Raw genomic sequence first — 21,764 nt, 5'->3', positions numbered from 1 at the left:
ACTAAATTCTACTGCAGCAACTGCTAATCCGGTGCGTGGCGAACGACAACCATGACAGTTAGAAATAAACAAAGGACTAGAGGACTTCATGTGCTTACATAAGCATTTAGTCATGCTTCACATGACTTGGTGAGTCAAGGGCGTAAATTGCTCTGGGAGCTGCGATTTCACACTTGCGAAGGCAGGAATAGCCCATGCCCAGGAGGACCTTTCACACAATCAACCTTCTCATTGGCTTTGTTCGACAGGTTTGCAATGATATTTTTTTGTGATATTTATGGCCGCCTGCTCTGTGGTCTGGGCCAATGATCTCTAATTTCATGAATATAATAGGGCTCTAGTTCAAACGCCCGCCTTACGACTACATACACCGAATGCAACATCACAATCCGCAACCAGTCTACATTCCGCCTCCTTCGATACTTTCCGATCTCCCCTACTTTGATGATCAACTATATGCCTATCTCCATGAGTCGCCGTTCCGCCATACCTACGACCTCCCCTTACCCGATGACGTTGCGGAAGAGATCGTACTGTCGCTGAACAAGAGAATATGTGCGGGGACTAATGGCTCACCGGAACTCCTCTTTGGGACTTCGTCAATACCGGGTGTGTTTCAAGAGACGGAAACGGGGGCGGCTGTGACGTCGAGAGTAGCGGTCGAGCCTTCAATTACGGAGATCATTGGTGCAAATGCAACTGCGAGTTTACCACCAGAATATCAAGAGTCACAGAGAGGGAAAGCTTGTGGGCATGTATTTAAGAGGGGCGAAGCCGTATATCGATGCAGGTTAGTTCCTCGGTTGAAGCTCGCTTGTTATATACCAGGCGGTATGCGCAAGATTGCTGAACCTGCAACTCTTGGATTAGAAACTGCGCCTTAGACGAGACTTGTGTATTCTGCTCTCGCTGCTTTCATGCGACTAATCACGAGGGACACGACACGTCGTTTTCAATTGCGTCGGGTACCGGAGGTTGCTGTGACTGTGGGGATCCAGAAGCGTGGAGGGTGCCCATCAATTGCACCTACCATTATTTGCACCCGTCTGTATCATCACTTTCTCCCTCTGACCAGCACAATGTAGCAGATATAGCACCTTCCTATACTCAAGTACCTGAGGTATGACTCTGCAAAACCTCCTCTGATACGCAGTAATTGAGACGTATCGTTGATTCCCAATAGGAAGTCATAGCACCAATACGGTCCACCATTGCCACGGTCTTCGATTTCATTCTTGACACTTTGATGGAGGCACCAGTCGACCTAACTCTGCCAGCATCGACCGAAGCAATTGAAGAAGCAAACCCACCCGAAACGCAAGAGCAATCAACTCCAGATGGCTTAGGCCAACCTCAGCTTAAGTTTGCCTGTGTCCTATGGAACGATGAAACGCACTCCTTTCAAGAAGTCATTGATCAAGTTATGGAAGCTGTTCGTGTGGACGATGATGAGGCTAAAGGGGTTGCGGAAGCGGTAGACTTCCATGTAAGGCGATGTTATGAATTGAAATGCCAGATATCTGATACTCACCCTTGCAAATTGAAGGGGCGGCAAGTGGTCAAAGTATCTTCACAATTGCCGCGCCTGCTGAGTATAGCGCGCATCATATCACAGATTGGGCTGACTGTATCGATCCGATCCGCCAGAGAGACCTTTCGGGAGGAAGTAGTGGGGGTGTTGATTGGATGGCTGAAGAACTTGCCGAAGCAGGTAGTGGGAGTGAGACGGATGACTGATGTGACTTACGAGCCTATTGATGCAATGGTCCGACGTCTAATCTGTGAAGAAATGTGTGCAAATCGAAGACAAATCAAAGTCCGATTCACTGGGCGTATGATTTCACCAACTCTTTCAGAAGAGGAGGATGATGTTGCTATTCTGGATCCTGCGGAGGAGGCACATGCGATGAATGACAATATAAATAACGAGAGGCGGGATGCTCAAGTCGAAGCACGACGATATTTGGCGCGGAGCCAAGAAGGGCAACGATTGAGGATCGACCACCTTCTTTTAGCCGATGTAAAATTATGGAAAGAGGCTCGAAATTCCTTACGTGAATTGTATATAGGAACTATGATTGTGAGTGGGGACGAGTACAAGAGAGTCATGGGTGAGTTTAGGACCTTTAAGAAACTCCGTTTCCACAATCTCATCTTTATTCTTAAGGATTCCGATTCGCCCGCAATTACCTGCGGATCGCCAATTCCTATCTATTCCACGACCGGGAGTACGAGCTTTCTATCATAAACTTTTCTGTGCAACTCTTCACCGTACCCACCATAGCACAATATCTGGCAACACATACCAATCTGCTCTCAACCCAGTTTCTGATACTCAAAGCATTTTACCTCTCTGATGTCCTTCCATCCCAGTATTCTTTGAAAGACTTTAACGGATCGGTACGGCTGGCCCGTTACGATATCCGCCCGCACTATCCTAAGCTCAGATGTGAATCAGAGGCCGCAAGGAATAGACGCTATTGGCATCTTTTTCAAGACATTCGGTACCTCCTAACGACTCATCGAGCAAAAGACAGTGTATTTCGCGGAAATCCCGACATTGTGCGCGGCTTCCTCGATATATGTCGGGTCTGGCAAGGCATGCATCCACAACAACGTTATACGAGACAGCACGTGGAATATGAGGACGAACATTGGGTGCATGCTTTCAACCTTAGTTTGCAAGTTGGACGACAAATCAAGTTTGCTGCTGATTGCCTGGGACCAACTGGGAACTCGCCAAGGGATTATAGTGAGCTTCAGACTGCGACAGCATCCACTCTTGCTGTGTTGACTGTGTGGTGCGAGATGGAGCAAATGGATGAGATTAAAAAAGTCCTCTTGCAACAAGGACAAGCTGCGGGACTTGGAGTTAACCACGACCGACGAATACCTGGAAAAGATGGATTGCATTTGGTTGAAGTCGTTCCAGGCAAACCTTTCAGAGTTCCCTTTTTTAGGGTTGCTTCGCAGCCTATATCTTTTCACCACCCCCTACATTGGTTCTTAGCGCAACTCCTCGCTCACGTTCCCAGGGTGCTCCAGGAGATTGGAAACGCGGAACTTGCTGCGAAGGCATTGTATCACCTCTTCGATGAGACGAAAATAGTTCCATTATTGAAGAGTGTAGGCGCGTCAACCAGCGAACACCCAGCGCCAGCCTCGGGAGTCGACCTGAAGCGTGTTTGCAGGATAATGGACTTTCCCTTGCGAGTAACGGTGCTACTTGCACAGATTCGTGCTGGAATATGGGTTCGTAATGGGTTCAATATTCGTTCCCAGGCCCTGCATTATCGTGAAAACACGCTTCGAGAATCGTATGACCAGGATTTGTATCTCCTTCAAGTCTTTTCGATTTTGGTTGGGCCGGACATGTTCATCACGTCGGTTTTGGATCGGTTTGATCTTGTCTCATGGTTCCAAGGTCGCGTACGGGAGGCAGCAGCTCTCACAGCATTGGAACCTGGGCAGCTCACCAATCTTGCTGAGGATCTCTTGCACCTCTTGATCGTCTTGTTGACAGAGCGGAGTAGAATCTGTGCCCATTCACTAGAGCAGGAGATGAGACGAGAGATTATACATCATCTTGCTGTCCAGCCTCAAGGTCTTGCTTATTCTGAACTTCAAAAGCGTATACCCGAACGCCTAGTAGATAGCGCGCCGGAGAGTCCACATGGGAAGTCGTTCGATGATGTCCTCGCCGAACTGTCGGATTTCACGTTTCCAGAAGGGATGAGTGACCATGGAACATATGAACTGAAGCCAGAGTATTATGAAGAGGTCGATCCGTGGTTCTGGCATTACACCCGCAACCAACGCGAAGAGATGGAGGAGCTTTTAACAAAACGAGCCGGGAAACGTCCACAGCGCGGTCCACTGGCGGAGGAGGACTATATCCGACCACCTCGCTTGCAACCAATACCTATAACTACCGGGCATCAGGCTCTTGGAAACTTGGTAAAAGGCGAAGCTTTTGTTCGAGTTCTGTTTTTCGCGCTGTGGAACACATTAGGGCGACCGGACGATAAAGTCATCGATGTGGCTGGGGTTAAGAGTGCGACACTGGTAGCTGAAGCAATTCGATTGTTGATGCTGGGAGTACAGGTGGAGAGAATGGAGAGGGGAACCGGCAGTGCCGACATGCAGCTGCCTCGGTTCATCGATCTTGTTACCGAAGTGCAAATAAGTGTCCCTATCGGTACACGGTCAGGAGAAAGCAGAGAAGCTAAGCAGATGACCTTGCTACAATTCCTGTTGCACATAATGGATCGGGTTACTGAAGAAGAAATCAAAGAGCACACTGCCCGGCTGAGATGGCTACTGCGAAGTTTCGAAGAATTAGGGAGCGAGCTTACGCGAGGTGTCATTGCTGAATATCGCCAACATGCCATAAACGAACGTGCAGGGACCCCAGTTTCTGATACTGCCAGCGCCAGTGACGAGCGCGAACGCAAAAAGGTGGCCGCCAAAGCTGCGGCAAAAGCGCGGCAAGCTGCAATTATGGCACAATTTGCACAAGCTCAGAAAAGCTTCATGGAGACATATGGCGATGAGATGGAGGAGGCGGAAAACGAAAATGATGAAGGCACCGGTGACTGGGACACTGGTGATGATTTGTGGGTCCAAGGTGGCAAGCAGGAGTGGTCCGTCGATAGATCCTGGAAGTTCCCATCTGGACCGTGTATCTTCTGCCAGGAAGACACGGACAAAGGCACGGACACCTATGGTTTACTGGGTCTCGTACAACCTAGTCAAATTCAACGGCACATTGACTTCGGTGATACAGAATGTGTCGCCGGTGTGCTGAGGACGCAGTCTTCGTTAGATGTAGCATGGAGTCGACCCACATCGGGAACATCCTCCCCAAGTAAACAGTCACCCCAATCGTCGTCAATCAATGTGGCCGCAGGGTCGCCATCGAGCACCTCCCCCGGGATGGCGTCGTCATTACGTCCTCTGCTCTCTGGGTATCCCATCTCCCACGATATATTCTCACCCGGTTTGCACATTTCGACCTGTGGTCATGTAATGCATGTAAACTGCTTCCAGCAGTATTATGCATCTGTGCAAGCGCGTCAAACGGCACAACCAACACGAAATCACCCGGAGCAATTGGATCGCCATGAGTATATGTGTCCGCTATGTAAAAGCTTAGGAAATTGCCTTGTTCCTGTACTGTGGACCGCAAGGAAAGAAAAAATCAATTGGGTGCGCGTTGAGAGTGCTCATAACGGGTCCGGTGCGCTGGACGGGTTGCAAGGCTGGTGGGACAGTTCAAAGCTTGGTCAATTTGCGCGGAGGGTAAGGGAATCAATTGTAGCAGGAACGAAGCGAAAGGCGATGGACATAGATAATACGGATGAAATGGAGTATACATCGAGCAACATGAGCATGTCGACCACAACTCCGGAGGAATCCGACGAAGCGCTTCTCCATGCATTAGAACCAGGAGGAATTGCTCAAAGATTTCGCCAGACTGTCTCTCCGTTCATAGCGGACTCGCTTCCACGAAACCGGCGGGACATAGGCGGGGACCATTCTACATATGTCGCGCATTCGGCAAATTTGAACGACTTCCGACCTGTTTTCGTGCGATTCCTCCGTGTACTTCGGCAAATGGATCATCAGCTAGACATCGAGATCGAAAATGCAGAACCTCAAATGCAAGGACTCGATGTCATGTGGGATGCATTCGCATACACGGTTTCCGCATTGGAGATAGGGAGCCGCGGTGTTGTTTCTAAAGTGGAACAGCGTCCACCAAACGGTCAACCGCGAATAGGTGTTATCGATGCAATGAGTCCACACTCCTTGACGCTGCTGAGAGTCTTTAGCGAGTGTATTCTAACCTACACAAATTTGGTAATTCAAGCTGAAGATATGGAAGCGAGGGTACGGGAGCGTGGAGCGGATCTTGTCCGAGACGTGTTTTACGGGTTTGTGGAGATCCCTTGTGATGCGTCAGATCTGGTGAAAATGGAAGATGGTGACTTGGCGCCATTCTTACTCGCTGATCTCCAGAACGCTTTTAGTCAACTGTGCTTTACCACTCTCCCAGCTTTCGGAACTTGTGAGATGGAGGATGTATTTAAGTGGTGTGGAATCTTTTTTGTGGCCAAAGTGGTGAAGGCCATCAGCGGAATTGTGGAAAGTGTAGGGATGCGAGGTGAGAAATGGGCGGACGTGGCAGACTTGGGCCGGAGAGGGAGGGATGAAGGACAATCTGAATCGGACGAAGAGATTGAGATGCGGATGTTTGTTCATTGGATTTGTGAGAATTTAAAAATGCGTGGAGACATAAGGGATGCCGTTATGGCCAGACTTAACATGGGGATGGTAGCTGGCATCGTACGCAGAATCGCCCTAGTATTTTTGCGATTCCTGGTGATTACAATTTGGGCGAGATTTGGCATTGTGCCACCTGATGCCGAGGACGAAATGAGCGATGTTACAACAGGAGAAGAGGAGGAAGAGTTCGAACGCCTGAGAAGATTTCTTCATCTGCCATCTTTGTGGGAGCTCTGTTCGAGAAGGACAATCAATGACGGATTTTTAAACCGACTCATAGCGGGATGGTGCACGCATGTAACGCACTTTGACGATGATCTGTTCGGCGGCCCTCCACATCCATCACTATTTGGTGATCCGTCCTTCGGGCCAAGCCATCGCGATAATATGTCTCAGCCGAACTATGATTCCCGGATACTTCTTCTACCTGATCCCGCAATCCGTGAACTTGTCTCACTTCCATACCGCCTTGACACCTTGTTTGAAGAGAGCCTGCGCCGTGTGTGTCGCAAGTGCAGTCAAGTTCCCTCTGATCCCGCTCTGTGCCTAATATGTGGGCTGTTTGTGTGTAGCCAAAGCTTCTGCTGTCAAGAAGATGACCGGGGCGAGTGTAATACACATGCCAGGATGTAAGTGTTCATTTGCCTCTTCTTATTTTGCCCTATACTGTAGTTTATACATATATCCTTAGATGCGGCGGTGGCATCGGTATTTACTTCATCATCAAAAAATGCGTCGTCCTGCTGTTGCACTGTGACAATGGCTTTTTCATCAATCCTCCATACTTGGACGCACATGGGGAGGTTGACCTTGGGCTACGGTAATGATATGATCTTTTTGGCTAGATTGCATCACAGTGTCAGCATACAGGTTGCTGACATGGCTATTTAATTCTTAGGCGCGGACGTCCACAATATCTCAACCAGCGACGGTACGACGAAATCCGTAAGCTGTGGTTAGCTCATGGCGTACCCAGCTATGTGGCGAGAAAGATTGAGCAGAGCTATGATAGAGGCGGATGGCAAACTTTGTAAATTCATTTGTTCATTTCGTCAACACTGTAGATGTAGGTAAAAAAAGCTTACCCCAGCAGCCCAGCTTACCCGAAGTTCACTTAAGCGTTCCATATTGTTCACACATACAAACTCAACATCATATTGTTATCCATATTGACACCAGTGCGAAACGAGGACTTCCGCTCCACAAAATCAAATATGCTGTTCTCCCCAGCGAAAACCCCAATTATTATCACACCATCTATGTAGTCGACTATTCTCCTTTTACAATTATGACTGTCGAGTTCAATTCGCGAGCGAGATAATCGGATACACTTCCTAGGAGGACCCTTCAGGGGAAGCAGCGTCAAGTCAGCAAGAAGGAAGACGGGATTGAAATGATGCATGCTACCCACCTTTTGACGGCCCCAACACTTCCACGCCGACCTACGATAACCGCTGTTGCATTGATATCGTTCGCCAAACCCTTGATGACCTCTCTTGGGTCACCCTTCACAACGGACGCCTTGACTTTAATCTCTTCCTTAGCAGCCGCAAAAAAGTTTCTGCACATTTCCCTCACAACTGACTCAACGTCCCTCTCTAATGTTTTAAGCATTTCTGGGGTCATGACATTGGTGTATCCTGAATGCCCTGCTGCACTAGAGTCAAGCTGCTTTGACGCGTGCACAACGGTAATAGAGTCCCCGGGCACAAGGAACTGGCGGAGAGACCATGCGAGAACCGGTGACGATTGGATGCCGTGCTTGGTTATACTATCGACGCCAATGATGATTGTTCGGTTACCCGGCGTTGCAAACGCTGCCGACATTGTTAATTCTTGGATAACTTTGATGGACGAGCGGAGCGAAAGCTAACGAAAGCGGACATTTTGATTCTGATGACACATTGTGAATCGGGGAATTTCATTGTTAACCGCATTTAATGCTAGAATGTATTCGAACCGCGAGCTGTCGGACGGATGTCGTGATCTCGACAGCTTCAGGATCTCTAGCGCTCCAATGTTAGCTGCAGGTTTACTCAATTGCGTGCGAGCTCTCTATGAACGTAATGTAATCCTTCAACGCCACTTAGCCGACAATGCATAGATTTGTACAAACGTGCTGGCACTCCAGATCTAATGTGGGCTACTGCGATATTAACTCAAATTCGTGCGCCAATGCAGTGCGCTGGTATATTTGACGTGGTGTCTTAAGGCCACGCATTAATGCTGGAGGACGTCACGAAGTACTTTTAGAAAACTGCCTGGGACTTTGTACAATCACACTCTTATTTTGTACAGATAAAAATATAATTTAATACTGGTGAACTGGTCTTCTTCGTTGCATGCTTTACACTGCGTTCACATTTTGCGGTGGTCGTACATTAGCGCTTATCCGAAAACCTTGCTCGTCACCTCTGCCCACCGAGTTCGCGTTAGTGTCGAAGCTGTGTGCATCAGGAGAAATCATCAATCTCACCCCTGTCTTCTGTCCCTTCTCTCTTTTTCTAATGCCGCAGCGAGTTTGTGATTTACTGCAACGACCTCTTTCAGTTTATTTCGGAGGTCTTTATTTGTTTTTCGGTAATTTGCCAAATCATGGGCGAGCTTCTCAGCGTCTTGCGCGTTGATGGAGCTGCAGAACGGACTATCTTTAGGCAATGAGTAAAGAGAAATGCGTTTCACTAGGTAACACTAACCTGTCTGTTTGCGTCTCAATGTCCCGCACAGGACGATTTCTCTGTGGAAATGAAAAAATAATCCATCTTAAAAGCTGGCTATCGAAAGCAAGGCTAGTTAATATGATACGCACTTGACTCTCGGTTCGACCATTGCCCATTTCAGTGTTTCCTTCGTCCACGAGATTCTGCAGCCGTGACAGCTCACGGAGGCAATTGATCACCAGAGACCGAGCTTCAGGCAGCGTCGCAGATTTCTATCGTGCAATTCGTCATTTATGAACGCAGGCTCCACTGTAAAAATCAGAAGAAGTTGGTCCTTACCAGATCTTCACAGAGCTCTACAATCTCCGTTCTGTTTCCAAACTCCCTTACTAGCGCTTTGTAGTCGATATCATCAGGTACCTGTTCGTCTTTTGACTCATCCGTGTTTAGTAACGCTGCGTATGAAGATCATAGTAAGTTCCAATGATGTCTAATCGATGTGAGTGGCGGACACAGGCCCATACCTTCTGCACTCTTCTTTTCCCGTTTAAGGTCCTCCAATTGCCCTGCCAACTCGTCCCTTTCTTGTCTAATTTCTTCCACACGCTCTTCGACGGCCTGTCGCATCTCATCCTACGCCTGTCAATGATAGTACACACGATAGTGCTTGATTGGCTTCACTTACTTCTGGGCTCAGGTCCTCCAAAATTAGCTCCCCCTCCTCCAGCTCTCTGTCGAGACCACCTACAGCGAGTCTCAGCTCTCGAAGCTGTGTGCTGATGGCATGATATTGCTTAAAATTCTACCCGACAACTCAATACAAAGCTTGTGACGATAGATGATCTAAAATTTAAATTACCTCCATTTCTTTTGCTCGCGCCTGCAATGACCGCTCAATCTCCACGATATGTTCCGCATTGACTTCCAGTGGCTCAACAGCATCCTGAGATAATACAGTTTCCTCGGCCTTCTCGTGGCGTGTATCAGCGGCCTTCGACCGTCTTTGAAGGAAGAAGTCGCAATGTTGGCACCACGATACTCTCGCACCAGCGACAATCATATAAAGTCCTTGAACTTACCTCTCCGGCAATTCTGGACCGGCACTCTTTGCTCTGCCATCCTTCCGTCCCTTCAACGCCGACATCTCTTCCGTTTTCCGATCTAGTTTCTTTCGTAAAACCTCATTTTGCTGATCCAATTGCCTGATCTTTCGGTTATCTTCTTCATGTTGTTTCTTCAAAGATGCAACTTCTTTCGCACGCCGAGAATCTAATTCAGTTGCCTTTTCTGATTCTGGAATAACGTGAATCAGGGCCAGTCATGCATAAGGTGCAGCAACGCAAACTTCGAGATGAGTTCTCACCTTCCTTAATCTTCTTTTTCAATGCAGCAATTTGGTGTCCTAATTTGGTCACTTCTTCCCTTAAATCTTGCGCTTTGCGATCCGCAAACTCTTTTTCTTTGCTAAGCTTCTCCCAGTCTTTCTGCTTGGCTTTTAGTTTGGAAACCTAAAGACAACATTTTATATGAGCTGACCTGCATCGTCACAATGAAGATGCAGGGTCCCTACCTGAGTTTCCAACTGTTTAACTTTTCGTTCGTAATCGTCCTTCAGCTTTTCTTTCGCAGCTTCTTTCTCTCCAACTTCATATCGGGTCTTTGTGATCTCCGATCTTGCGTGATCGAGTTCACGTTCAAGTTTCTGGATCCGTTCCGCATGGTGATGACGTAGACGCTCAGCTCTGTTGCAGCGGATGAGATCCAATACTCAACCGGATACCCGACGCAAACAAGATACCCACTGCTTATGAGCTTTCGTCAAGTCTCTTGCTACCTCCACTCTAGCTTTATTCGCAACTTCTAGCTCTCGTAGGAGCTGGGTTTGAGCTTGTGGAACGGGTGCTGCCTCTGCGATCTGAGCATCGGGAACAGGAGGGAACGAGTGATTCTCGCTGGGGACGGTGAACGAAACTTTACTTTAAATTGACCTACTTGATCTCACATTTGCTAGCTCACCTTGTGTGTACAGGGAACATATCCGATCCTTCGTTCTCAGCGTCATATACAGTGTTGTTTTTCGACTGAGGGACGTCTTCTTCGTCGCCGATTTCCGTGCGGTCGTCCTGCAGATATATCGTTACAAACGTTATTGTCCGAATGAGGACCAGCGTGGACAATAACAAAGCGAACCTCGTCAGCATCTGAGCCTTCGTTCATGAAGGCGTCAGACTCGGTCTGGTCGTCCATGTCCAGCTCTCTGCTTAATCGTTCGTTCTCGACCCATATCTCATCCATCAGCTTTTCTGGGTCTAGGGGCCAGCGTCTACTAGCCTTTTGGATGCTCTCGTCATTCACGGTTTCATCCGGGGAGCGGTCAGCTTCGCCTGGAACATCAGTTATCTTAGCGTCATCGGGAGGATGATCCTCGTTTGGAACTGAAGCATGGTCCCGCGATCTCCGCAACCGTTCAACTTCAGCATGTAAGGCATCGTTTTCCATGATGACTTCAGAATTAACTCTTTTGAGCATGTATTAGTTTCCAGCATATATCTCAACGTGCCTGGATCGTTAAACTCTACCCACCTTTCCATTCTCTCAATTATTCGTCCTTTTTCTTCCCGTAGCTCGTCCAAGCAACCTCTTAATCGTTTTACCTCCGCCTCACTATCAAACAACTCGTCTTCTAGCCGTCTGATAGCCGCGTGCTGGCGATCGATGAGCGCGGCATTGGCAGGATCTGGCATACTGTCGTAGCAAAAGCAATAAGCCACGGTGTATCAGAACTGGTTAGGTACAAAGGATCCCATACCTTACTTTCCGAATTCTTCGCCTTTGATACCCTCGGCCAGATCCAGATCCGGCAGATGACGGGCGTGAGATGGTTATATCTGGCGTCTTTTCAGTAGCGGTTAATGTAATCGATGCCGGCGAATCGAGAGACTCAAAATACGTTGAGCGTACCTCAGGGTTACTTTGACTCAGCGGCATCAGGGAGCCTGGCCAGGGAACGTCGGTACCAGCGAACTGTGCATTCTCCGCATCGTTGGGCTTATCGAATCTCTCCAAACAAATCCTTTGAAGATGCGGCCAGTATTAGACAGCGTTGCAGTCATGGATATTCCGCCTAATGCCATAAAAATACGGACATACCCCGAATCTGGCCTCCATCTTTTGACTACGCCTTTGACACCGTCCCCAACTTGAACATTTTGGCCACTTAGGATCCCCACCACCACATCTACAAGTAAGCCGGCATCGCGAACGACCTCATTTTTCTCCGTCCTTAGATTCTGTGGAGCGGGCGGGTAAGGATCTCAAGAGTATAATTGTGGCGGACGTGGCGCGTATTCACCTGCGTCTCTGTCTCCAATTCTGCCACACGTTGATTTAGAACCTCGCGTTCCTGAAGAAGATCGTCTAATTCTTCCTGATGGCTTGCTTGTAGTTCGGAATACTCATCCTACAATCCGTCCAAGCATGAAGCCCATTCTGCGATGTAGGTGTCATGGTTATGCTTACGCGAAGATGGTCCTCTAACTCTGTGATGCGCTCAGCTAATGCATCTCTTTCCCGAGTAACTATTTCCAGTTCCTTAAGAGCGCCTGATACAGAGAAAGATATAATTAACTACACGGAAGATGGTCTTTTGCACCAGACCAGTGCTTACGATTTGCTTTGGAGGTGCGTACTCTCAGCTCTTCGACAAATCCTTTCATCCACTCTCCGTCCGTATCGTCTTCGTCATCATCTACGAGAACATCCTCCGGTTTTGCCTCTTTGAATCCCTTCAGACGCCCTTCAAGCAAGTCGATTCTCTCTTGCATGGAGACCATTTTAACTGCCTGATGGTCAATGACATTGATGATTGGTTTGTTTTGGATTTTCCGCGCGCGATGGGCATATCTAAATTGAGGAACAAGCCAATAAGGGAACTGAATCCGGAAGTTCCTATTGGTGAGGTACCAACTTGAGTGTATTTAGAGTTTCGTCCACATCTTCAACCGCCGGACTAAAATGTGCAAAAGGAAATGGTATATTAGCAACCATGTAAGATATGGTGTAGAAACATGCGAGTGGGCGCGTTTAAGACGAAGAGCGGTATTGCCACTATTTACCTAACGCACGCAATCATCACCGTCTGCAGGATTACCGAATAGAGTGAGTACAGTCCTCGAAAACCATTTTAACCCGAGCGGGAAACAAACGAACCTTGGCATTTCCACCAAGTGAATCCTGTAGCAGCCTAGCATGAAGAAAGGGTTAAGTCTCCAATCACCAACACTTTCCCGCTTCTCATTGACCTTGTTAGCTTTGATTCACGGTACGGTACGTGTCTGTCTTTGATCGGACTCCCGTCACCCAACCTACTAATTACGTTTCCAAGGGCAAGGAGACCAGTGTTGATCTATTGGAGTGATGGGGGTTTATCAATGTATAAAAGGAGGGATGTGGGGCCACTCCGTTTTACCTTGACAGATTCTTTGAACCGTATACCCGCTGCTCCAGTACGCTTCAGTCTTTCTGACCCTATCACAAGAAGTAATTGACTTGTCGTAAGATGACCATCAGAAGTAAAAGCCTGAGGAATGGGTTCCCTACCAGCTAGATCTACAAGGCAGAGTTTTGATACCCGCAGGGCTGCGCCATCCGGTGCCAGCTGCTCAACCATCAGCATAAATATAGCGTGGGAGCGGCTAGATTTGAGATGCATTTGCGTGTCTCCTGTAGTACGCTCGATGGCGCCCGACTCTAAAAGCCTGTTTTTTCCTTAGTATTGAGCCTTAACTGGAGAATTACCGCAAATTACCCCAGCGCTTCTTCCGCCGTTGATACAATGACTTGTGATAGCCCACTAACTATTGTGACGCCATGTTTATCTTTTCGAATAGATAGATCTTTTGGATCACTGGATGGCATGAGAAGGTCACGGATCTGGATACGGTGATCCGCAATACAGGATCAAAAGCGCCCGGATTAACCACTGATTCTAAAACATCAACTAGAAAAATACGTACCTGTTCCTGGTATATCTCTAGAAATGAAACTCTGACTGCGTAGTTGACCATTGCATCCGTGCGCTTTCTCTCCTACGTTTCACGACTTTAGAGTCATATCTACATGCGCGCACTGGCAGTTCTAATATACCTCAACTCGATCAAATATCCACTCAACAGCCCTTGGTATGATACCCTTTCTCTCATTTCCCACGCTACCAGTGTGATCCGATCCCATCGTAAACGTTTTCCCGCTACTTGTCTGCCCACTTGTATATGAAGTTATGCAACCGATCCCAAGTATATGGGACCCGATGTCGAGAGACTTACTAAGCCAAAATGGTTCCATTTATTCCGTCCAACACCCCTTCCACGGCCCCCCGCACCCCGTCCCAAACGTCCTCTTGGCCCACAGTGGAGTCATAAACAGCATCGTAGGAAAAGGTTCGGAGCGCGGGGGTACGGAGAGTTAAACTAGAGGGGGGGTCAACGGAAAGTGCGGTTTCACTTTCTATTGGACGAACCTAAAAGTATGATGCTAGATATCTTAGAAAACAAAGTGACAGCAAATTGCCGAGTCGAACATACACGAAGAATGACCCGAATGGGGATAGTTGGAACGATATCCGAAGAGGCCATAGAAGCGATATTGTAAAGGGACCCTTTAACAACTTGAGTTCCAAGTCTCAAGAGTGTTCCTATGTGACAATAGGCATTTCCCCGGGACGGGATCTACAAAATGTGAGCTGGTGATCTCCAAATGCTGGACAAAGGTCTGAGCACGGAAACGCGTCCAGACAAAATGCGGACATCATCACCCAACTCCGAGAAGTGTGGCTCAACCCTGAAGGGAAGTGCTGCATTTACAATCGTCCATTTATTGCCACGCGCGCGGAATTACTGCGAATATGTCAGTGCAAGCGATATCGTCTCCGAATGCTCGAGTACCTACAGACGTACTCAAAAAGGTTCTGGAAAGCGGTATGTGAAAGGGCATAACGAAGAGCAGAGGTGACATTTCAAGAACTCGAACGCGCAGGTGAGCTCACACAAGATCTTGAGAAGAGGCTGTTTGAATTAGCGAGTGTTGGTAGGTACTTCCGTGAATCATATTCCAGTAAACTTTCATGCGAACGAGCTTTGACCCATATTAGCAAAGACAAGATCGTATTCGCCTTATAGCAAGTTCCGCGTCGGCGCTGCTGTATTGGCGAAGTCAGGCAATATCTGGTTGGGTATGTATTCTAATTCACTCTGGTTTCAACGGTCGTGTTAATTGGAGTATGATTTCAGGGTGCAACGTGGAAAGCGCCTCCTATGGTGAGCGGGAGCCGATTCTTGGCGTTACAGCTGCGGAAGGAACCTGATACGTTCAGATTCATAGGGGCAACAAGATGCGCGGAGCAGACTGCGTTTCTCAAAGCTGTGGTATGTAGGATTTATGGAAGAGCATCCAAGTTCGTTATTGTGACATTGAGCGGCCGTTTTAGAGCGACGGTGACAACAGGTTTATCGCAGTTGGAGTAACGACGTAACGTTTGTCCATTTTCGCTTTGATCACCGAATCCTATGTGCACGCCTGACATCTGCAAAAGGGATACAGACGCATATATATCTCCGTGCGGGATATGCAGACAGTTTATGGTTGAGTGGGGCAAGGAACTCTTGGTGCGTAGCCACTAGATCCCTCCTGAGAATTCCTCGATAGCTCATGCTTGCGTTAAGGTGTACAATTTTAAACCGGATGGCAGCTTTCGAAAGTATAAATTGAAAGATCTACTACCTGACAGTTTTGGGCCAGATGACTTGGATCGACCTCGTGAGGGAATATAGCATTAGTTCTGTAGGATACTACTAGCAGAATACGTTTGCTGAAACTTAGTACGCGGCAGGTATATTGAATAAAATCTTTCACATGAATTTCATCTAATACAAACTATAGTAGTTCTATTTACGTAAAATGTGCGTTAATTCGTTCTAGTGTAGGATGTTCACATATTTTCGCCAAAGTAGACCCCGGGAAGCGAAATTACAGTGCCAGCTGGTACTCCTTTGCTCGGAGCTGCAGGACAATAGTCCACCGAGTATAATGCTCGAAGATCGCGGCGATAGGAATGGGCTCCGGCGGGCACTTCTGCCTGTGAAGACGGAATGAATGAATCCGGTTCAGCAGTGAGAGCTTTTCCTTTTCTATCGGAATATTCATCTGGTGGCTCGCTTGGGCGATCTGGTAGAGGTTTGGCATCTGATCGTACCGCTGAGGGAGCCTGAACGCTTTTCCTCAGCTGGGGAGTATTCTTTCGCGTCTTCATTCGTGTGGAATGAGAAGGCAGCCTGCCATATTCCTCGCTTCGTGCGCGTCTCAGAACCCTTGACGTTTCCACGTCAGGTCCTTCATCCTCGATAGTCATATTCATCCACGCCTGGTCCACTGCCTTCAAAATTGGATCACGTTCTTTGGCAAACAGGTCCGTAAGACGACTTCTCCATGTAAGGTCGTCGACAGATCGACTACGATTACAATCGCGCCGTCCTGTGGATGATGGCACCTTCTTAGTGAACAAGCGTATGGAAGATGTTCCTGGTTTCGAAAGCTGACGGGAGCTGACAAAGTCCGCAGGCGGGTATTCTAGCTGGGGGGATGCAGGTAAAGGAGTTGGGATTACTACCACCTGCTGATCGATGGTTTCGAGGGCTTGTTGAGGCAACTTTAATTGCTTGCCCGAAAATTTAGTCGGCTTGCGTCTAAGAAGCGCCGAAGCCATTCTTGGTAGGGATGATCGTTTTTGCTCAGGTGGGCCGATGACTGATGTCTGCATTGGTTGGGAATCCGTGGGGAAAATGCTGCAATCATCCGCCTCTTCCGGCAAAGGCTCATGCTGCGAGGGCGTTACAAGATTGTCAGGCATGTTGCTCACTTCGAAGCTGGTAGCCGGTTGTGAATCAGAAATGGATAGCTCAACCGTTTCTTTCTCTGGTAAAAATTCTGATAAAGGCTGAACTATGTCGTCCACTCCATTGAAGTTGTATTCATCAGCTAATTTACGTTCAATGAAAATCTCATCAGTCAACCGTCCTTCGTCGATTTTGACGCATATGCCTTGAAAGGAACCCCGCGGTGCATTCACCAGAGGTGACTGAATGACAGGCTTCGCTTCAGTTTCACTTTGAAAGGAACCCCGAGGTGCATCCACTAGAGTTGAATGAATGACCCGTTTCGCTTCAGTTTCACTTTGAAAGGAACCCCGAGGTGCATCCACTAAAGTTGACTGAACGACAGGTTTCGCTTCAGTTCCACCTTGAAAGGAGCCCCGCGGTGCATCCACCAGAGTTGATTGAACGGCAGGTTCGCCTTCGGTTCCACCTTGAAAGGAACCCCGGGGTGCATCCACCCGAGTTGATTCAACGACAGGTTTCGCTTCAGGTTCAGACTTTTCCTTTCCTACATTGGAACCGAGACGCACAACTGACCGCCGAAGTCTGTCTATCATGTTTGTCTTCTGAGAACGCTGTTGGTGCCAGATTGATTTCCTGGGTGCGTCGGATATGGACGGCGGCGGCGGAGGAATTGAATGCGATCTTTCACTGCCCTGATATGATACCCGTGAAGGAGCTCTAGCAGCCGCCAGCTCTTCAACAGTTTGTTGCAAAACAGTCACTTGTCTGCTGAGAGTTTCCAAGATGGACAGTGTCGAGTCTAGTGCTGCTGAATTGACTGGTTGTGCGGTAGGATTCACCTCAGCAGCTAAGGCAGGCACCGCTTCAGGCATACTCTTTGTCTCACTCATCGAAGACAGCACCATCGTGGCCACGGTTTGGATGTTAGCGGCAACCATGGTTGATTCTGCAATGGCGTTCGTGTGCGCTTCGGTGGCCTTGTCGAATTTCTCCAGAGTGCAATCGTCTGCATGCTTGGGTGGAATGATGTCTTCTGGTCTGCGGCTTGCCAGTTCTTGAGTATCCTTTTCTGATATGCTAACCGGTAACGTTGTCGCCTCCTGTATCGACGGCGGTTGCATCGCTGGCGTAGTGTTCTCACGGTCATGGGTGTCAGAAGGCAGCGCTTCTGGCGTCTGTGGATCAAGCTTTACTTTCTCATCACGTTTGGCAAATGCGTCGGTCAGGTGCGTCAGGAGACTGTTCAATGATTGCCGCGAAAATCGGTTACGCTTTCGCTTTTGGCGAGTCGCATCCAGATTGGCCGTGGCCGATATCTCTTTCTCTGCGCATCGGGCACAACTTGACCCTGGGCGGTGCGTAACCTCACTGGGTGAGGTCTTGTCGGAAGCAAGCAGTTGCAATGCAGGGATCTTATTGTTCTCTGTATTGTCATCTTCGGGTCGAGGTGCCTTCGTGTCGTCAACGTCATTCGCCTGCTCTTCACAGCCATCCATCATAACCACAGGGGAAATATGATCGACATCGTCATCTATGTGTGCGACACAATTCGTTGACGGTATGGAAGGTTGTGAATTGTCCAATTCTGGCACATCCTGAACGTTGTCGGCTGGCGCCTCCACGGTGATCGAGGCATCTGCAGTACAAGCCTGCACGGGGGTAATATCATTTTCAATGCTATCACACGTCATTTCGTCCACTGCGTATGTATCGGGCGCCGCCGTTTCCACGACCATAGTGCAACCTTCCAACTCGTTGTTGGATTCCCGTACTTGGATGTCCGATACCGCGATCTCGGAGATGGACCTTGTACTTCGACGCAACGTCGAATTAGGGCGTTTTGGTGTCAGTGTCAGACCATCTGAGGCTTCAGACGGATATCCGTTGGCCGTTTGAGCGTCGTTACTGGGAGGTGCTTTGGAGACCGTACCCGCTTCCGTCGTGTTTTGGACAACAAACGAACATGAATCGTCTTTAACCACAGAATCCTCATTGTGATGCGTTTGGTTCATCATGTCCTGTTTCTTCGTCTCTGGAACGATTATACCAGCTTCTTTTCTGCGTGTAATAGACCCAGCAGCTTTTGAAGCGTCCATAGCACTCTTCAACAAGGTATGTAGCGATGTCTTCGACCTTCTCACCCTCTCTATAACTCTGTCGTCCAGTGGGCGTTGGCTGGGGACCGTATCGGATGAACGAGATCGCATGTTGGCAAGGTCGGGAATTTTTTCAGAGAACACTCTGGTCGCAAGTTGTAGAGACCGTCGAGGTAGTTTGCTCCCTTCAGAGATCATTTTGTTGATCTTCTCATTAGATTTTAAGCCAAGCTGGCCCTCACCCAAGGCAGTCTTTGGTGACCCATGTTCTTCAGCGCTGCTGCCCTGGGAGGTTTGAGATTTCGACCGCACGGCAAATTTCCCATTGAAAATGCCAGCAAATTGAGCAAAAGACGGTCGAGAATACCTATCATCCTCCCAGTCAACTCTGGCCATTGTGTCTAAAGAGGCTGTATCGGTCAGAGCAATGCCAGAGTCTGGGTGCGGCCGAGATGGCTTGATGGCTTCTTGTGGCAGACTTGAGTGTGCTCCTTCCGATGTTACATTGTCATTTTGTGGTTTCACCAGAGGGTTTGAGTCCTCCGGAGAGGAGACAGGAATGGGTTCAATTTCTCCTGGTGCTATCTGCCCTGCAGGACTGCGTGGACGTGACTGAACATCAGGTGTAGGTGAAGTGGAGACGTTTTTGGTGGCGTTGGGAAGGGAAAGCGACAGCTCTTCAACATGGTTGTTGGAGCCATCGACGTGTGTCGCGAGAGCAGGGTGTCGTGGAACTTCATCATTCCCGGACTGGAGAAAAGACATTGAAATGTTTGATTCCGGACTTTCCGCACTGCTCAAACCAGCGTCGACGTCATGGTCTTCAAGATTTGTCGCTTTACTGTTGGATGCAACGCCGAAATCGATGGATGAATTATCCTCCACTGTTTGTAAAGGCGGCACATGAGTGACAGAAGGCAGCACCTCTTGCGGGACTGCGGCTTCTAGAGGAGTCACGACCGTTGATTCAGACTGTGTATTTTGCGCCAACGTCACGTCCGCGTGGTACATTTCAATTGACGCTGGGACGGAGACTGTCTCGACTACAGGGAGCGGACATTCATCCTCAGACCGCGTGTCAATGCCGGTCAGAACGCTGTCCGCTGGCGGTACACGGGATGGCATGTTATCCACAGTAGTAGAAGACGACAAAGAAAACTTTTGTACAAGCGTCTTGACTGACACATGCGTCGGGTAGGAGTCCACGACCTTAGCCGCATTGTGGTCAGACAGTATTGCGATTGCGTTAACGGCGCTCGATATCGTCACGGTCTCCACATCCTGCGCCGGATTATGCTCCGCTGCTTTGGCAGCGGTACTTTCATCTATCTCGGTTACAATATGATCGATCGAACGTGGGCTAAGGTCGGTATCATGCTGGAGTTCAAGTGAGGGAGTTGGAAGATTGGGTGTCGATGGGCAGGCTTCACTCTCGCAATGGGCCGTCTCGTCAAGTACAGGAGCCGGTCCGACAGATCCACTAGTTTCACCGACCGCTTCTTGAACGAGCGTAGAGGAGAGCGGAACAGGTATCACCACCCATGATGGCAAAGGAGCGACATCATCCTTTGGTGGCAGAGGGGGAGGGAGATCGCAGTCCCCATTATAATCATTATAACTCTTGCCCTTCTCATGAATGACCGTAACGCGGTCCCGACCGGCTTTGCTCCTTTCGCGACTCAGTCCTTTAAACCTTCTTCTGGTGTGACGCTGTTGGAAGTTTATGGTTCGCTCCCGCAGAATACGAAGACGAGCGCTGAGTGACACTATTTTCCGCGCTACATACTGTTCAGGACTGACGCTCGAAAAGGAAGATAAAAAGGACGTGCTGATCATGACTGGGGAATATTTAGTTGGCTAGACAATCTTCTCAAATGATGTTGAACCGAAGGTGAGGATAATCGGTGCCGGGGCAAGCAATTAGCACACATAAAGGTGATGCTTGCAGATCATGGCCCAAAGACCAGACTGAAAGCTGCTGGCACACCAAACTATCCGACAGGAACAAGAATCGCAAAGAGGGGGGTTTAAAGGAGCTCCGTTGGGCCCCCATTCATCTTAAATCCCTCCTGGTGGGGCGGGGGACGTCGGGAAATCTGCCTACTGGCCTTCATCTGCCCACACGCCGCAATTAGGAATTTCCAGTCTATGAGCGGCGGGAAATTCTTCTTGGCCCGCCATGCTTCTCAAATCATGCAGTAAGAAACTGCAAAAGGGAAGATAGCCCAAACCACCACGATTCCTGCATGTGCTCTTGGCTTTTGCTTCCGATTGCCGCGGATAAAAACAATGGCAGGCGGAAGGGAGAAGGCGAACGGGAAATTGAGCCACGATGAAAGCCTCGCTTACTTGTAACCTAAATTTTATAGTTTTAACCAAAATGTCCTAAAGCCACGTGCCTTTTACTTCATTTGCAGCTCGTTTTCCTGCAGGCCAACTTTCAAAACGTGCGAAACCCGCCGTTTAGGACGGAAAACCCGCAGGCAGTTTTTGCGACGCAGCCCATGTGTGAGCGGCTGACAGATTGTATGGCAAAAGACAAACTCGTACTAGGATATCTCTAGGGTGTGTGTGGCGCGATTTGCGTGCGCGGATGGTGGAAATGGTTGGGCGATCTTCAGTTTTAACCATATGCGTGGCAGCATCGGTTCAATTGGACCACGGATTGCCTCCGCCTCACTAGCATTTTTTCTTATCTCCTTCTCGCTCTTCTGCACGTCCATGACATCATGGTCTGAATTTTCATCAGCAGGTGTTTGCAAGTAGTGGAATGCATGTGGAAAGCAAGCCTACTCCGCAGAGAATTGTCACTCCATAGACAAAGTATA

General features: G+C 48.6%; 5 protein-coding genes across 5 annotated transcripts; 2 read left to right on the top strand and 3 right to left on the bottom strand.

The window, feature by feature from the left end:
* Positions 1–181: 181 nt before the first annotated feature.
* SPPG_05583 (uncharacterized protein) lies at positions 182–7,386 on the top strand. The gene is made up of 8 exons (XM_016753791.1): positions 182–248; positions 334–790; positions 871–1,120; positions 1,184–1,486; positions 1,547–2,111; positions 2,168–6,917; positions 6,980–7,108; positions 7,187–7,386. The coding sequence occupies exons 2-8, from the start codon at positions 375–377 to the stop codon at positions 7,320–7,322; spliced, it is 6,549 nt and encodes a 2,182-aa protein (XP_016607375.1). The 5' UTR covers positions 182–248; positions 334–374; the 3' UTR covers positions 7,323–7,386.
* SPPG_05582 (uncharacterized protein) lies at positions 7,312–8,159 on the bottom strand. Its single transcript, XM_016753790.1, has 2 exons — positions 7,700–8,159; positions 7,312–7,633 (listed from the first exon to the last, which is right to left on the bottom strand). The coding sequence occupies exons 1-2, from the start codon at positions 8,113–8,115 to the stop codon at positions 7,558–7,560; spliced, it is 492 nt and encodes a 163-aa protein (XP_016607374.1). The 5' UTR covers positions 8,116–8,159; the 3' UTR covers positions 7,312–7,557.
* Positions 8,160–8,551: 392 nt separating this feature from the next.
* Positions 8,552–14,703, bottom strand: SPPG_05581 (uncharacterized protein). The gene is made up of 32 exons (XM_016753789.1): positions 14,531–14,703; positions 14,273–14,466; positions 14,094–14,211; positions 13,964–14,035; positions 13,756–13,880; positions 13,548–13,705; positions 13,417–13,475; positions 13,250–13,353; positions 13,158–13,191; positions 13,064–13,086; positions 12,916–12,957; positions 12,616–12,851; positions 12,468–12,550; positions 12,301–12,408; positions 12,099–12,238; positions 11,910–12,021; positions 11,758–11,843; positions 11,532–11,693; positions 11,139–11,466; positions 10,965–11,071; positions 10,751–10,900; positions 10,519–10,690; positions 10,312–10,456; positions 10,028–10,241; positions 9,808–9,949; positions 9,634–9,750; positions 9,473–9,581; positions 9,288–9,403; positions 9,098–9,220; positions 8,985–9,025; positions 8,765–8,920; positions 8,552–8,702 (listed from the first exon to the last, which is right to left on the bottom strand). The coding sequence occupies exons 1-32, from the start codon at positions 14,579–14,581 to the stop codon at positions 8,636–8,638; spliced, it is 3,894 nt and encodes a 1,297-aa protein (XP_016607373.1). The 5' UTR covers positions 14,582–14,703; the 3' UTR covers positions 8,552–8,635.
* A 52-nt stretch (positions 14,704–14,755) lies between these two features.
* SPPG_09289 (cytidine deaminase) lies at positions 14,756–21,252 on the top strand. Its single transcript, XM_016757448.1, has 9 exons — positions 14,756–14,923; positions 14,982–15,032; positions 15,097–15,177; positions 15,236–15,262; positions 15,327–15,370; positions 15,433–15,473; positions 15,538–15,610; positions 15,668–17,126; positions 17,193–21,252. Exons 1-8 carry the CDS (start codon positions 14,851–14,853, stop codon positions 15,773–15,775), a joined length of 498 nt encoding a protein of 165 aa, XP_016607371.1. The 5' UTR covers positions 14,756–14,850; the 3' UTR covers positions 15,776–17,126; positions 17,193–21,252.
* Positions 15,934–20,772, bottom strand: SPPG_05580 (uncharacterized protein; the record flags this gene model as incomplete). The annotated part of the gene is made up of 1 exon (XM_016753788.1): positions 15,934–20,772. The coding sequence occupies one exon, from the start codon at positions 20,770–20,772 to the stop codon at positions 15,934–15,936; it is 4,839 nt and encodes a 1,612-aa protein (XP_016607372.1).
* Positions 21,253–21,764: the final 512 nt, after the last annotated feature.

Source organism: Spizellomyces punctatus (assembly GCF_000182565.1).
Source record: "Spizellomyces punctatus DAOM BR117 chromosome Unknown supercont1.9, whole genome shotgun sequence".
Classification (NCBI taxonomy): domain Eukaryota; kingdom Fungi; phylum Chytridiomycota; class Chytridiomycetes; order Spizellomycetales; family Spizellomycetaceae; genus Spizellomyces; species Spizellomyces punctatus.
This window is presented reverse-complemented; position numbering and strand designations above follow the sequence as displayed.

Bases quoted from the DNA above. Each gene is read 5' to 3' on its own strand.
- SPPG_05583 (XM_016753791.1), top strand. From the start codon at position 375: ATGCAACATCACAATCCGCAACCAGTCTACATTCCGCCTCCTTCGATA. The intron at 791-870 runs GTTAGTTCCTCG...CTCTTGGATTAG, and splicing joins GAAGCCGTATATCGATGCAG to AAACTGCGCCTTAGACGAGA. The intron at 1,487-1,546 runs GTAAGGCGATGT...TGCAAATTGAAG, and splicing joins CGGAAGCGGTAGACTTCCAT to GGGCGGCAAGTGGTCAAAGT.
- SPPG_05582 (XM_016753790.1), bottom strand. From the start codon at position 8,115: ATGTCGGCAGCGTTTGCAACGCCGGGTAACCGAACAATCATCATTGGC. The intron at 7,634-7,699 runs GTGGGTAGCATG...CTTCCCCTGAAG, and splicing joins AGTGTTGGGGCCGTCAAAAG to GGTCCTCCTAGGAAGTGTAT.
- SPPG_05581 (XM_016753789.1), bottom strand. From the start codon at position 14,581: ATGGCCTCTTCGGATATCGTTCCAACTATCCCCATTCGGGTCATTCTT. The intron at 11,467-11,531 runs GTGGGTAGAGTT...CATGCTCAAAAG, and splicing joins ATAATTGAGAGAATGGAAAG to AGTTAATTCTGAAGTCATCA. The intron at 8,703-8,764 runs GTGAGATTGATG...CTCGGTGGGCAG, and splicing joins AGAAGGGACAGAAGACAGGG to AGGTGACGAGCAAGGTTTTC.
- SPPG_09289 (XM_016757448.1), top strand. From the start codon at position 14,851: ATGTCAGTGCAAGCGATATCGTCTCCGAATGCTCGAGTACCTACAGAC. The intron at 15,178-15,235 runs GTATGTATTCTA...GTATGATTTCAG, and splicing joins GTCAGGCAATATCTGGTTGG to GGTGCAACGTGGAAAGCGCC. The intron at 15,611-15,667 runs GTGCGTAGCCAC...GCTTGCGTTAAG, and splicing joins AGTGGGGCAAGGAACTCTTG to GTGTACAATTTTAAACCGGA.